The 15,930-nt window shown below is 29.8% G+C and overlaps 3 protein-coding genes across 4 annotated transcripts; 2 read left to right on the top strand and 1 right to left on the bottom strand.

The window, feature by feature from the left end:
• Positions 1-1,506: 1,506 nt before the first annotated feature.
• On the top strand, positions 1,507-2,049 carry LOC137809534 (TPD1 protein homolog 1-like). Its single transcript, XM_068610642.1, has 2 exons — positions 1,507-1,573; positions 1,700-2,049. Exons 1-2 carry the CDS (start codon positions 1,507-1,509, stop codon positions 2,047-2,049), a joined length of 417 nt encoding a protein of 138 aa, XP_068466743.1.
• A 1,726-nt stretch (positions 2,050-3,775) lies between these two features.
• Positions 3,776-5,930, top strand: LOC137812590 (peptidyl-prolyl cis-trans isomerase CYP19-3). The gene is made up of 2 exons (XM_068614678.1): positions 3,776-3,898; positions 5,057-5,930. The coding sequence occupies exon 2, from the start codon at positions 5,100-5,102 to the stop codon at positions 5,625-5,627; it is 528 nt and encodes a 175-aa protein (XP_068470779.1). The 5' UTR covers positions 3,776-3,898; positions 5,057-5,099; the 3' UTR covers positions 5,628-5,930.
• Positions 5,931-7,225: 1,295 nt separating this feature from the next.
• On the bottom strand, positions 7,226-14,303 carry LOC137812591 (membrane-anchored ubiquitin-fold protein 3). 2 transcript variants are annotated; one of them, XM_068614679.1, is made up of 4 exons: positions 14,143-14,303; positions 13,828-14,028; positions 11,301-11,471; positions 7,226-7,530 (listed from the first exon to the last, which is right to left on the bottom strand). In XM_068614679.1, exons 2-4 carry the CDS (start codon positions 13,955-13,957, stop codon positions 7,475-7,477), a joined length of 357 nt encoding a protein of 118 aa, XP_068470780.1. In that variant the 5' UTR covers positions 13,958-14,028; positions 14,143-14,303; the 3' UTR covers positions 7,226-7,474. The 2 variants fall into 2 exon arrangements, with proteins under 2 accessions (XP_068470780.1, XP_068470781.1); XM_068614680.1 differs by having other exon boundaries at positions 13,828-14,052; positions 14,143-14,299.
• Between the last annotated feature and the right edge of the window lie 1,627 nt (positions 14,304-15,930).

Genomic DNA, 15,930 nt, shown 5'->3' with positions numbered 1-15,930 from the left:
TATTAATGATTAATACATATAATCTTGATCTTGATATTCTTAATTATGAAAATAGTGTTTATTTTATAAATATTTGTAAATATCGTTTATAAATATAAATATTCTCAATTGAACGAGTGAAACTAAATAATATATATATATATATATAATATTTTTAGTTCATATATTAATGGTTAATACATATAATCTTGATGTTGATATTCTTAATTATGGAAATAAAAAAATTTGTAAATACAGTTTATAAATATAAATATTCTCAGTTGAACAGAGTGAAACTAAATAATATATATATTAATGGTTAATATATATAATCTTGATCTTTATATTCTTAATTATAAAAATAGTGTTTATTTTATAAATATTTGTAAATATAGTTTATAAATATAAATATTCTCAATTGAACGAGTGAAACTAAGTAATATATATATATATATATATATATATATATAAAATATTTTTAGTACATATATTAATGGTTAATACATATTTGATCTTGATATTCTTAATTATAAAAATAATAAATATTTGTAAATATAGTTTATAAATATAAATATTCTCAATACGAGTGAAAATAAGAACTTGAAGAAAATAATCAATTAAAATGTATTAAACTTTTTAAAAAATATAGAAAAGGTTGTAAACACTACAAGAAAATCAATAAATAGAAATTTTAGAGAAAAAAATAATTAGTTGTTATAGTGACTAAATTAAATATCATTTTATATACTAAAAAAATTATTGATTTCTAAATTAGTTTCTATTATTGATAAATAATTTATAAATTAGTATCTAATTTATAATATAAGTAATTAATAGCTAAAATCTTGATAGGTAATAGTTACATACCAATTTAGAAATTGATTTACAATATTTTATTAATAATAGAAACTATTTTAAATATCAATATTTTTTAGTTTATAAAATAATCTTTAATATAGTTAATATAGTGACTAATTATTTTTGGTATATAAAAATTATCTTCTATTAATGATTTTATCAAAATATTTTTTTTTTCATTTGTATAATTTATTTGTCTTTATATATATTTTTGGGTCTCATGACACAACACACTATCAAACACAGGAAAATCCTCTCTATCTTCCATACTTTCAAAGGTGTGCTTCTTATGAATTATGATTTTTTGATTCATGCTATTTGTTTAGAGAGTATTTCTATTGTTAATCTTTGTTCATGAATATGATTCAGATTATGCTTACGAATTAATATTTGCAACAACTATTATGAAACATGAGCACTTATACACAAAATGTTTTGTTTAGTAGGATTTAATTACCTATTTATCATATTTTGCCTTGTTTTGTCCCATCCAAGTTCCTACATTCTCCTTCCACCATTTTTTTTTCTGCACTTTTGTCACTGTATAACCCTTTGGTGTATAATCTTGGAGAATGAGATAATACGGATTTTTATTTTTATTTTCATTTTCTTTTTACCTAAACGATAATATTTTTGTGTGTGTTTTTCAGTGCTTTCTGTGTTAATCCAATGGCAGTACTACGTTTGACAGTAACCTCATCTTTGTTCATCCTGGGAGTCCTCGCTTTTGTTGCAGGTGCGTTTTGCAGATTCATGTTTTTGTTCTTTACTAATTTTGTTCCAATGAACCGTCAATGAATATAGAGAAAGAAGGTTTCCAATAAAAACTTGAACGAAAATTTATTGTGTTGGGTTGATTCAGGTTGTGCCATGGGTGAATCTAGCAGCAAAGGAGTGATAACAGAAGAGCAGTGCAGCAAGAACAGCATAAGAGTAAGTCAAAGTCAAACGAGTCCACTTCCGAGTGGAATTCCACAATTCACAGTTGATATCGCAAATACTTGCAGCAACTGCAAAATTTCTGGCATTCATGTGAACTGTGGCATGTTCTCTTCTGCTACTCTCATAGACCCTAAAATCTTCAGACGCCTTGCCAACAATGATTGTTTGGTTAATGATGGGAAACCCTTAAACAGTGGTGCCATTGTTTCCTTTAGATACGCACAATCCTTTTCTTTTCCTCTCTCTGTTTCTTCTGTAGTCTGTGCTTGACCTTCCATCTTTAATGTCAGTATATAAGACATAATCTCAATTTTAATTCGACATTCTTCTCAGTTTCAATATTTCATTTTCACAATACACTTATATATTTTGTTTTCTTGTGAATTAATTGTCGTATATTTAAAAAAAAAAAAATTTAACTTAATTTTATAAAATTAATTAATGTATTATGATTTTTATATCGATGTAAAATCTTAAACAAAATCACGTAATTGATGTAAAATCTTAAATAAATTCTCCTGTGATAATATATGTGTATTTTTTTTATATGTAGTTGATGTAAAATCTTAAATAAAATCCTCGTGGAATAATATATGTTTATATTATTATTTTGAATCAATGTATATTTTTTTTTGTAATATATTATAAATAAATATTTTATTTTTAAAAGTAAAAAATCATAAATAAAATATGCTTTATATTTTTTAGAATTACTGGTTATAATATATTAAAACTATGCGTGATACAAAATCTAATTTTTTCTTTTTTATATAACTTAAAACTAATATAAAACAATTCTTATATAATACATTAATATAATTAAAAATATATGTAATAGTTTTATTTAAATACTATTCATATGTAAATACGTAATTGTTATTTTTTTAAAAATATAATAAAATTAAGTGTTATTATCTGAATTATAAATAGTATTAAATATTTACTTGATTGAATTGTAAATGTAATTTAATTAATTTATATTGTTAAATAAACTAATTATAATCAATATTAAAGATTAAAAAAGAAAACTAAAATGTAAAAATTAAAAGTGACAAAATATTTTGAAAAATTAAAATATGATAGTATTTTCCTTTCTTTCTAGTTTCCTTTATGATTTTTTTTTCACCGTGGTTATTGTATTATCTTTTCGTTAATAGATAGATTAGATTTTAATTTTATTTATGACGATGGAACCATACTTAATTTTTGAAGAATTGCGTTTATAAGTACATTAGATAAATTATTTTTAAAAGAGGTAATAAAATTACTTATTATGTGATTTTGAGAAACCTGGCAATACACATATGTGATTTTCTTAAGAAGATATTTTTAAAGATAAATTAACATGAGAAAATATATTTTTACATCTTCAAATTCATGAGAAACTAAAAATTTCCCTAGCGATGGTTCTCCAATAGTGATGTTAAAATTTAGTTAATCTAGAAAGCAAAACAATAATGAAATGGATAAATATATTCAGAATTAAAATGTGAGAAACACTTAAGAACACTTTTTTTCATGTTTGTTTAATATATTTCATAATTTTTTAATATAATTTTTATATTTACATTTTAGTTACATATACACACAACTTGAATTATACTAATTATTATTAAACAAATGTAAAAGATCTTAAAGAAAAAGAAAGATAAAAACGAGTTATATTTTTTTTCCGACTTCCTATTAAGAATGTGTTGATTTATTTTTCACATGATTAAAATTCAAAATAAGTTAACTATAATAAAATATTATTATTTACCATGTTTTATTGTATTTTTTAAAAAAATTTGTTAATTTCATATTTATTATTTTCTTGCATCAAATTTTTATTTCTTCTACCTATTTTAAATTCTTACTAACTCTCAACTTATATTATGTTTTGTAATGCCAAATTTAATATAATACTAAAAAATTATAATATTTTACTTTTTATAATATTGTAATTGAAAAATGAAATTTTGCTGTAAAATGCACGGCTCACATACTAGTTACATAAGATAAAAAGGGTATTTTAGTAAACGGAAGGAAAAACTTGTAGGTCTATATAAACCCTCTTTGCCTCACTTATCTTCACATCTTTTTGACTTGTGACTAGGGTTTAAGCCGCAGCTTCTTACAAGTAAGGTTTCTTCCACTGTTCTCACTTTTAATCCTCGTATTAATGTGCATTTTATTTGATTGTGTTTTCTGCAGCGCATTTTATTTGATTGTGTTTCCTGCAACTTATGATTTTATTTTTTTCTATGTTTTTTTTCTCTCTCAAATTTATTCATTTTCTGCATATCTATTTTTCGTATTCAATATCATTCTTTCGTTTTTTCAATTATCGTTCAAGTTGTTGGTTATAACGGGTACCACCATGTTTTGAAAGAAGTTGTTTTTTCTTTACTATTGTGTGTTTGCATGAACTATCGATTATTGATTTGATTTTGGGGATTTGTGTGATTGCTATACTCAAATCCGTGGATTCAGATCTGTTTAAAGTTGTGTTTTTGGTTTAAGAATGTTTTTTCATACTGATGAATAATTCCACAAACTTTTCTTTTTAAAATATTCCAGTGACCTGGGTGAATATTTACATTTCAGCATGTTAGTTATGTGGTTATCTTGAATCTCATGTGCCTGTATGTTCTATATTTATGTCATTGGTGTGCCCTTTCATTGGCATTGCACATTTCGAAGATTTGCAGCACTATTATAGTTTGTGAGTTCAAAGCATGTGCTAAATCGCATGTCATCCTCTTTATAATTCAAATCCTCTTGCTGTGCCTGTCTCGATGATTTTGTGCAGGATGATAAACATTCTCTAATTAGCCCAATTACTATCTGTTTTTCATTGATTAGGGCTTAAATCCCTTTTTTGTTTCCCTTTCCTTTTGAAACAAACAACATTTGCTAGTGAAAGCCTGTTCCTTTTGAATGATGTTTTTTAGTTGCTGTGCTTATGGACGGTCTTGTGCTGATTAGTTATGCCGTCAGCACAAAACATAAACCTAAGCTACATCTAATATTGCCGCCGTGAATGTCATTTGGTGTTTTGCAATTCCTATGGAATAACATTTACGCGTTGTGGCAAATACAGTAACAGTAATTCTTTCTGGTATCACAAGCCAAAAGAAAATCCAACCCCGTTTTAGTATTTCTGAATTAGCAGCATTTAGTATGAGTATCATTATGGTTATTTCTTAGCTTAAAAACTAAGACATGGCTGTGCTATCAAATTGTGATGTCTTCCAACTTTATCTGTGTACATTATGATTATATCTTATCTGTGTAGGAACTAAGAAATTACCTTGTGGCCAGAGAAAGTGGTGATCAATATGTCGAAAAATCCAAAAGTTTTCTTTGATATTCTAATTGGAAAGATGAAAGCTGGGCGAGTAGTGATGGAGTTGTTTGCCGACACAACCCCTAAAACAGCTGAAAACTTCAGGGCTCTCTGCACTGGGGAAAAGGGGATTGGGCAATCTGGGAAACCTTTGCACTACAAGGGGTCCTCATTTCATCGTATTATACCAGAATTTATGTGTCAGGGAGGTGATTTTACGAGAGGGAATGGGACAGGAGGAGAGTCGATCTACGGTTCCAAATTTCAAGATGAGAATTTCAAGTTGAAGCATACTGCCCCTGGTATTCTATCTATGGCTAATTCTGGACCCCATACAAACGGTTCTCAGTTCTTCATATGTACTACAAAGACCCCGTGGCTTGATGGAAAGCATGTTGTGTTTGGAAAAGTTGTTGATGGATACAGCGTGGTGAAGGAGATGGAGAAGGTGGGTTCTGGAAGTGGCAAGACATCGGAAACGGTAGTAATTGAAGATTGTGGGCAAGTAGTAGAGAAATGATGTTGAAGATTGTGGGCAAATAGTAGAGAAATGATGCAAGATGTATCGCATTCCTCTTGACTATTGAAATATGTCTTAGCAAAATTGTCTTATGACCCCGATAGGCAAGGGTGCCATTGATACCTTTGAATGTCACTTCCACCTATCCATGGTTCACCCGAGGCTTTATTTCTTATTAGCAGAGACTAAAATGAAAAGTTGATTTTGATATCTCAATGAATGGAGAATAAAATGAAACGAGATGTATAAATAAAGTTTAAGTTTTGATTATATTATATATATTTAATATGTTTATTCTTGAAATTTGGATGAAGATTTAATTTTTCGAGCTTAAAATTTTATTTTAATCTCTCAAAATGTAATTTTAGTTTTTAAATATTTAATTTGAGGGATTAAATACAAAAGAAATGAGACGAAATTTATAAAATTTAGTGGGATTAATTATTATCTCTAAATTTTAAAGAAAAAAATCAGAATTATGTCAAATTCGAGAATTAAATATTTTATTTGATTAAATATAAGTTTTTATAATAGTGTAAATTATATATAGCTTTGGATGATATTATTTCATTTGATAAGTAAGGAAAAGGTAAAGCATTGAACTGTAGTATTTGTTTATTAATTATTTCTTAATACAGATTTAATTAATGCTGTTCAGGAATTCCAAGCTAGTAAATTTGTCAGTAATAATGAACAAAGTATATTTATAATTTTATAGAAAATATTATTTAAAGGAGTTAACATAGATCATTTTTATATATACCCCAACATATGTGCCTTTAATAAGAGCAGTATGAATACTGGGGATTAACAGAAGGGTTTATAATTCTTAAAAACAAATTATTAAAACTAAACTGATTGTTTAGAAAATGTTTAGCGATATGATTTCTTCTTATTTGTTTCATTATTCAATAAAAGAAATTGTTCATGAAGCACGCGGTATATTCGCAAAAATAATTGATTAGAATCTTGATTAAAACAAAATTAAAATTAGTTCTGAATTAGAGAATGGAAAAAAAAGAGTTGAAAGAAAATAGAACGGGGGCAGAAATGATGGAAGGAAAAAGTAGAGCAAAGCAAATGATGAAAAATAAGTGAGAATTAAAAGATTATATTGTTCCAAATTCTAAATTCCATTCAGAAAGCTTTTTTTAATAAAACTTTCCAAAAGTGCCATTCTGGAATGTTTAAAAATTATGTTCCAAAACATGTATTATAAAATGTATTTTAAATTACTCAAAAAAGCGTTACTTCATAATGAAAATGTTCATCGTGAGGTGTTTTGAAATAATCAATTTAAAATATTTAAAGCCAATTCCAAATTATATAAATCCAAATGATATACAAAATCCTCCCTCTAAAATACATAATCCAAAAGCTTTATAACAGATTTCGAAAAACATTTTCTAAAAAGTATACGAATTTTAAAGTTATTTTTGTCATTATACGACGACAGGGAGGTTCCTAGAGAGATTCATTCCGAGCTTTAAGTTAATTGAGAGTGAAATATCCATGTGATGTGGATGAGAAATAGAATGAGAATGTGAACACTGCACAAATGCTTAGGCACTGAGATACATAAGATATCACGCAGGTCATTGCAATTCAAAACCACAACTTGATGCACAACAGTAATGGTTACAATGTCAAGCCTGTAGAATTTGTAATAAAAGAATGACAGCATCTTCGGAAGTCACCATTAACACAAACTTTTCTATGGATATATAGTTGCCCGTATACGTACTTTACACAGGAATGCTGAAATAGGTTTTCAGGCACATGATTTCTACATTTCACGAGTCATTGATGATGTATAAGGATACGCATATCCAGCTCACAGACTGTCCTCATAATATGGAACAAGAACAGACAACCTTCTTGGGCGAATCATCAACCTTCTTTTCTGTTAAGGAAAAGTAGAAATTCAACAATCAAACTGTATTGTTTATTCAACTTTCAAATCAAAGCTAAAGAATAATTGGTGCAAAAAGAAAACATAATCTTCGAAGCTGGTCATATGCTTCATGTTTGAGGTTCGATTCTTCACCCAAGGTCCAACCTAGATATCTCCTTCAGCAATTATCACTCCGTACAACAAATTAAGAGCACAATCCAACTCTTCCACGTTAGGTAACAAATTCCAACCTTACTATTTTACAAAATAGTAAAGATATTTCTATCTTACATGATAATGAACAAAATGAAATAATCATTCAAAATGTAACATAAATCTCTATCTTCCAATTCCCTTTTGAAACAAGTTTGTCAAACTAAAAACATTAAAATATCTATAGATAACATGATAATTTAATATCGTATAATGCTATAAATAAATTTTATATTTTTTTTACTTTAATATTGTTATTATTATCAGTTTATCATATTATATGTATTTTTAAATATTTTTCTAATATTATTATCCTTTTATCATTATTCTAGTTGATTATATGATGTATTATGCTTTACATAAAGAAGTTGTTGGACTCAAATGGAGGCCCTTCAACATAGCAAGAGAGGAGTAAATAAAAAGCCAAAACCCTAATATGACTTAACCTTCTACTTTTTAGCTTGTGCCACCGGCCTTATATTTGAAGCTGGCTGGACAAGAGAAAGGAGATGGGAGTTGTGAGAAGGCAAAGTGTCAAAAGGATCAGATACACAAACAAAGCGGGGGTGGAGCGGAGTTGAGTTAATAGAGATCCATTGCTGCAATAAGAGAACCCAACACAAACCCCCAAAACAAAAACTTCCAAGAGAGAACCAGTAAACCATGAAATTTTCCCTTGGCTTTTTCCTAATATCTAACAGAGCTTGTTGAATCACTTCTAAACTCGCCATTTTATGTCTCATTTCAAAATTTCTCTCACCCACAAACATTTCATGCAAAACTAAAACTCTATCTCAATTCTCACTAATGTTTTTGAGGAATTAGCAGATAAAAACTGGAAGTTGGCAATGGATAGAGAGATGGAGGCATTGAAGAACAAAAAAAGAACGGAGTTGGTTTCTTTTGCTGAAAGGAAAGAACCGAGTTGGTTGTAAATAAGTGTGTACAGTACAGTGTAACGCTAATGGATTGACTATGAGATACAAAGCAAGATTGGTTGCTAAGGATTTCACTCAAACCAATGGAATGGATTACTAGACCTTTGCTCCAGTTGCAAATGAATACAATTAAAATAATATTACCTCTTGCTACAAATTATGGTTTCTAATATGGGAAGCTCAAGGAAGAAATCTATATGAAGGTCCCCCAGAATATTAAGTTGCTGCCAATTTTGTTTACAGGTTGAGAAAAACTTATGGCTTAGGAGATTTACTAAAGCCATGGTAGTCTCTGGATACAAAGCCAAAGGGACCAGACTTTCTTCAAGGAGACTCGTATTCGAGAGGAGTGATTGTCTTCTTAGTGTATTTAGATGACATTAGTATTACTGGTAATGATTGGAAGGAACAATAACTTGAGTCAACACCTAGCAAAGGAGTTTGAGATAAAAGCTCTTGAGAAGTGGAAATACCTTTTTGGGATAGAAGTGGACAGCTCCAAAAGGTATTATCATATCCAAACAAAAAATGTAACTGATTTTCTTAAGGAGACTGATAGGGAAGCCTGTAAACATATAAGTACTCCCATGGATTCGAACTTTAAATTTTGTTATGCAAATGATGGTGTAGTGGTTGATAAGAAGAGGTAACAACATCAGGTTGGAAAATTAGTTTACGTGCCTTAACAACATCAGGTTGATAAGGCCAAATATTGCATTTGTTGTTAGTTTGGTTAGTCAGTTTCTACACTATCCAAGAGAAGTCCACACAGAATTTTGCAATACTTTAAGATGGTACTAAGAAGAGGATTTTTATAAAAAAAATAAATGGACATACAATTCTTGAAGCCTATACTGATGCTGACTTTATAGGGTCATTAATTGTTAGGAGATCCACTATTGGATATTGCACCTTTCTAAGAGGAAAGTTAGTATCTTGTATAGAAGTAAAAAACAAAATGTTGTAGCTTGATCTTGGTGCTAAATTCGAATTCTGAGCTGACACAAGGTATTTTTTAATTGCTTTTTTGGCTGAAAATTATCTTTAAAGACTTGAAAACTAAATGGGATGGACCTGTGATGCTGCTCTATTGTGATAACAAGTGAGCAATCAACTTAGCTCATAATTGTATTCAGCATGATGGAACAAAAAAAATTGAAATGATAGACATTTTATTAAAGAAAAGCTGGAGAGCAGTTTGATTTGTACTCCATGTGTACCTTCACAAGGTCGACTTGCATATATCCTCACTAAAGAATTGTGAGGTCCAAATTATGAAAGAACAATATGCAATGGAAAACATCTATTTTCCAAAATATGTTTGGTTGTTATACTTTCATATTGATTAATTTGGTTCTCAAGCTTAAAAAAATGTGGATTTAGTCCTTCCTTTCTAAGAATCCATTATGTTTTTTAAAGTTAAGAGACATTAAATTCACATTTTTTGAGTTTGAAGACCAAATTCATCATCATGAAAGTACAAGGGCCTTAACTACATTGGACTGAAAGTATTAAGACTAGAAACGCATTTTTTTTCCAAGCAAATATAACACTAAATGACGTTACAGTCCCTTATTCATATGCTTATCATACATAAGTAAGGTTTTCATATTTGAACCAAATAATGATGCTTGGAAAACACATGAACCAAACACAAGAATTTTTAGCATCAATTATACAACATGCTTCTAGGCAATTTGTATAACGAAATATAATACAAAACACACAATAAGTTTATGTTAAGCTATTGTCAAAATCTCTGTTCCATATTTTACATTTCAAACGAATATATGCCTAATTACTTATTGGTCTAGTCTACAAATGTGCCAATTTGAACGCAAGATGCTCTCTACGTTAAATGCTGCTAGCTAATCAGACCTAAAACCAGTGCTCAATACATGAAAGAAAAAGTTAGATATGTCTAAGAAAAAAATCTAAATCTGATCATCTTCAAGCCTATTGGTTTTCACTTTCCAAAAATAATTATACAGCTTATTTAGCTACTCAAAGCAATTAAATCCTATAATTTGGTATCAAAATTATTGAAAAATCCAGTAATAAAGAACAAGTTATATATATATATTACATATTTTTATTCAATCACAATTATTCTAACTAACTAAATGCCAAATCACAATGCATATGAGTTCACCAGTAGATAGAATTTTATAGGCTGTTATTACTATATTGTAATCTTTGAGGACATAAAATATGATCATTTTATACTTAATTTTTTTCTAACTTGATTAATTATGGTTTTATCTTAAGTTTATAACTAAATATGTTGTATAAAATTAATAATATATAACTCTCACATATTTTATCACAGTTTCGTTATTGTTGATCCAACAAACCATTAACAAGTGTTTTCTTTCACCAGTTCAATCATCAATATAATTTTCAAACATTAATCTCTAATGGCAAAAACTGTCAACCTAACTAAGCAACAAATGTCCCTCTACCAGTTATTAGCAAGCCAAAGTGTCGTCTAAAAGCTGCAAACTCATGGAAGTTGATTCTGACAGAGATCTACTTAATTTTCATACCAAGTAAAAAATAGCAACAACTTAAACTAATCTAACTAAAACATAGTTATGTTCTCTATAGCAAGAAATCCATGGAACTTACCAGCTTTAGTTTTAGCTAGAGATGGCTGTACAACAACATGCATTATTATAATACTCCCAGCAATTTCACCAAATGGTACTTTACATTGACCAACAGTCTTGTTGTTTTCCAAGATTTTACCAGAATTAATCAATTTCACTTCATTAGCTGACTTTGGCACAACCGTTTTACCTACACAAGGGGGAAAGCAACAGATAAATAAACGACAAGAGAGAACCTGTGTCATAAACTAACTTCATTAAGCTGTAGAAAAGGCCCAAAGCGAAATGCATAATCATAACAAGTTGATTTAATAGTTGGAGAAATAATATAATAACATTCACCACAAGGCTATGATATATAAAAGTCCATTCCTAATTTTAGTCAGGAAATGTCACCAAACTTCCTTTTAAATTGAACAAGTGAAGAGCCCAAATTTTCCTTGCAAAGAGTTTGACAACAATTTTCTAATGTAATGCTTCTTAACTTAATGTCGTGATCGGTATTTTACAAAAAAATATTGTAATTTTGTCAATGACATTAAATGAGATCAAGCAAACTGGAAATTTAAATAAGATATTAAAATTATCTAAAGACTAAATTCATGTTGGGATTCTTTAGTTCATCTAAGCATCTCCCAATCATTTTATATTTCACAGTAAGGGCGATAGAGAAACAGGCAAAAAGCTCATAATGCATTTGTTCTCAGAAGCCAGGAGTCAAAGACCTATATGCAACTTGTAGGAATATATGGGTTCTTATATAGGAGACTTAATATGTTAGGAATCAGGTTGGTTGGACTTTTAATACTAGCACAGCTCTTATGTTTTAATCCTTGAAGTCCTTGAATATTGATATAAATAAATAGGAGGGTGAGGATTTCGTAGCATAACATTTTCATTATATGTGGAATATATTATTTTTCTCTTTAACACCTTTTTTAAATAATTTCGACATTGAATTGCACCAGTGTCATCCTTCATGACCAATTCCATCACAGTTTCCATTGCTGAATCTGAGTTCCAAAATATGAACTCAATTTGTTTGGTCCTACTCTCCCATATGAACTTTGTACAGTGACTACAAACTTCTGTTAAGTTGAGCACCAATCTACTTTTCCCTCCTACTTAGGCTTCAATACAGCTTTCCAAATTCCAATCAACACTAGTGGTTGTGTTCACTTTTCTGGTGTGCTTTTTCCTCTCTGTCACTGATGCAAGATCTAGTCCTCCTTTCAACAAACTAATGGCACCATTCTAATCAAATGATTTTCATTAGGAATTGTGCAAAACCTCCCAATGGCATACCAACATGTACTAGCTATATAGAGTACCCTCAGTCTCATGTCTTACGGGATGGTAGTGCAGCCCATCCATCTTCACAGTTGACCAGTTCAGATTTCCTTGCCTCAACTTTTCTGGCAGAAGCTGGCCTTGGACACTGGTTTTAGCCACTCCTTAAACAGGTAGCCATGCTATGCCAAGACTCCCAAGTTTACCTTGGTTCAATTCAAGTCTTCTGGCCCTATTCATCCACGAATTACAGATCCAATCCGTATTTGGAACTGGTTATTACATCATGGAAAACTATACTCCAGTCTTTGTTCAGTTTTGGTCCTTTCAATTTGATACTTGTTTTGCATGAATAAACTTATTCCATATTTCAACATAACTTATAACTTCTAACTAGAGGTATAATTGATTTCAACAGTGCAAGAGTTTCTTGTTAAAAATTTTGTGCAATACCATTTACCAATATTGACAAATGAACTGATAACCAAATCCTTAACTTCTATTAATATGTGATTGAGGAAGGTAGAAAATGTGTATGCTTCATCATAGTGAGCATAATAGAATAACCATAGCAGTCCAGTAATATTTTACTTCATTTAGCAAAACCAAGTGTTGCATGCTTGTATGAATGAAAATTTTGGTCAAAATCTTTTGCCCTCATTCTCGAGACTTCACACACCAATAAGCCCACTTTCAAATACATGAAACTAACACAGATATGACAACAGAAAAAGTAAGCAACTCTGCAACTTTGATAATAATAGTAATAATAACCATCAGTTATGAACCTACGACTTGACGTCCAATCTATGCTCTTTTATACACAGGTGAGTGATACCCAAAGATGGGGCTTCACTTTAATTGGGAAGTACAATTCAAATTTTACTTCACACACCACAATCACAGTCTTCCAAATATATCAATACATAAAGTTCTCAATGAAAGCTAGCCAATTTCTAAGATAAAATAAGTTGGATAACACTTTTCCCAGGACGTTAAAAAATCAAACAATCCACAGCCATCAATGATCCTTTGAAACTTCAACAATCACTCCCACTCGGTGGAAACCCGGAATTTAACACCCAAAGATACATGCATAAATTGACCTCTCTAAACCAAACTATCCAATTAAAATTTAAAGCTCACAAAGACTGATTAACAAATTAACAATCAAAACTAAAGGAATCAGTAAACAAAAGTAAAAATTATGATGCACAATAATTGAAATTGATTTCGAGGCAAGTGAAGAGAGTGACCTCTGGGCCAATCGGAGACAATCCTCTGCTTTAGCATATCGACGGTGGCGGCGGATGAATACCTAAAGGGTCCGATGTCGGAGCCATCGTACAACCTAAACTTGATGTCAACCAAATCCTCTTCCGGCATTTGAATTGACTTCTTCTATGTCTTCTCAACCCTTACCCTTACCCTTACCCTAACCCTTCCTTCCTTGATTCCTAAAATTCCAATGAAGATTGATTCTATTTGATTCCGTTATCACACACTAAATCGAATCTTCTGAGATCTGTAATTGAATTATCTATAGCCATGAAAGAGAAATTGAACACTACCTTCACAGTTTGATCAGACTCAAAACCATTCCGCCTTTTGACTTTATTCGGTACCTTTGCTGTGCAGTCACCTTTTTCTTCCGCTGCTTCTGTTGGTGAACACTGAACCAACTCAACAACAACAACACCAACGCAAACATTAAATTACAACCCAAAATACCAAAAATAAAAAAAATGGAATTGCTCAATTAAATTAACACCATGCTCGCTCTCAGGCTTTTACTTACTGCACCCACTTTTTTTAAATCTGCAGCCTATACCTTTCCAAAATGACTCTTTTACCCTTCTTTAAAGTAATTTTTGAATCACTTGTTCTAAAATTTTATACTAAAATGTAATTTTTTTTCTTCCTTATTATACTAAAAACAAAAATATGTTAATATTTTTGTTGCATTTCCTGATATTATCTTCTAAGAGTTGGGTGTAACTTCATTATATATATATATATATATATATATATAATAAAACTGAAATTATCATGATCTGATATATGCTTCTAAGAGTTAGGTGCAACTTAATTAAAAATACTAATGAAAGAGTTCATCACAGATTTTCTAGTTAATATTTATAACGAACTTGTAAGATTGAGTTAATAGACTTATAATTATTTCTTAACAATTAATTGACAATATATATATTAGACATGTTGATGCAGACTATATATTAGACATGTTGTCACTGTGTACACTATAGAAACATATCTAAGTATATTGTGGTCATTTTAGTTGTCATAGTCCTATTTATAAAACCCACGAAAAAGATGTAAATAAAGGAAATGGCATAAGAACCACATATGCAATTGAAAATCTATAATTAAGTACAAAGCCAAATGCCATCAATGATAGTTTCTTTTCTTTTTTTGCTTTTATTGATATGTAATCTTGTTATTCACAGTGCTAACGAATGCTTGATTCTAGTGCATTTGGGAGCTTCAATTACCAATGAGACATGTTGTACATTGATGAAACTAACAAACGGTCAAATTAGACGCTTCTTGATTTGACATTATGTTTTGACACAAAACTTATCAATTATGAAGATAAATCCAAAGGAGAATACGCAACTCTGTTATATCTTCAAAGTACAAATTCTTCAACCTTTTATAGTATTTGCTTCTCATTTTATAACGTTAATTGTGAGGGAATCATAGCTTCTTTTTTCTTTTACCCTTTATACGAGTCCCTTTAGTTATGTTATAGGCCTTTGATCCGTCGCCAGAAGTAGCACAGACATCATATAAAGTTGATTGTCATTCTCGTACCACAAGATCATAAGTTGAGAAAGTAAAGAGAAGGCTCATATATAAATGATTGAATGTTACACACAAACAAAAATACTATGTATCAATGTTCGTGCTGAAGTTGATGTTTACAAAAGGCTTTGTCTGCATGGATACAACGACCTTCTTGATGCTACCTTGTTTCAAAAGAATATATTTAATGCTTGTTTTGGGAACTAGATTTACCATTACAAGACAATTTGCTAAAGTAGATGAGTTTTATATTAATACTTTTTTTCCATATACGAGAAAACTTATTTTGAAAAGAGAGAACTTGGTTTGTCCATATTCAATAGCAATCATCTACTAACTTTCTCATATGATTACAAGGATTCTAGTATGGTTGTCATTGTGATCATGAAATCAATGAAAATCATCACTTATACACCCAAATTTTATAATGGGCCAAAGTATCTTTTTTCTTACCATTTAAAAAAATGCATTCTTGACCTTGTATTTTTACACTGACAGTCTTCAAACAAATATGCAATAGCACTCTAGATTTAACT

Source organism: Phaseolus vulgaris, chromosome 2 (genome assembly GCF_000499845.2).
Source record: "Phaseolus vulgaris cultivar G19833 chromosome 2, P. vulgaris v2.0, whole genome shotgun sequence".
Classification (NCBI taxonomy): Eukaryota; Viridiplantae; Streptophyta; class Magnoliopsida; order Fabales; family Fabaceae; genus Phaseolus; species Phaseolus vulgaris.
Note: the sequence above shows the minus strand (reverse complement) of the source record. Positions and strands in the feature narration are given on the sequence as shown.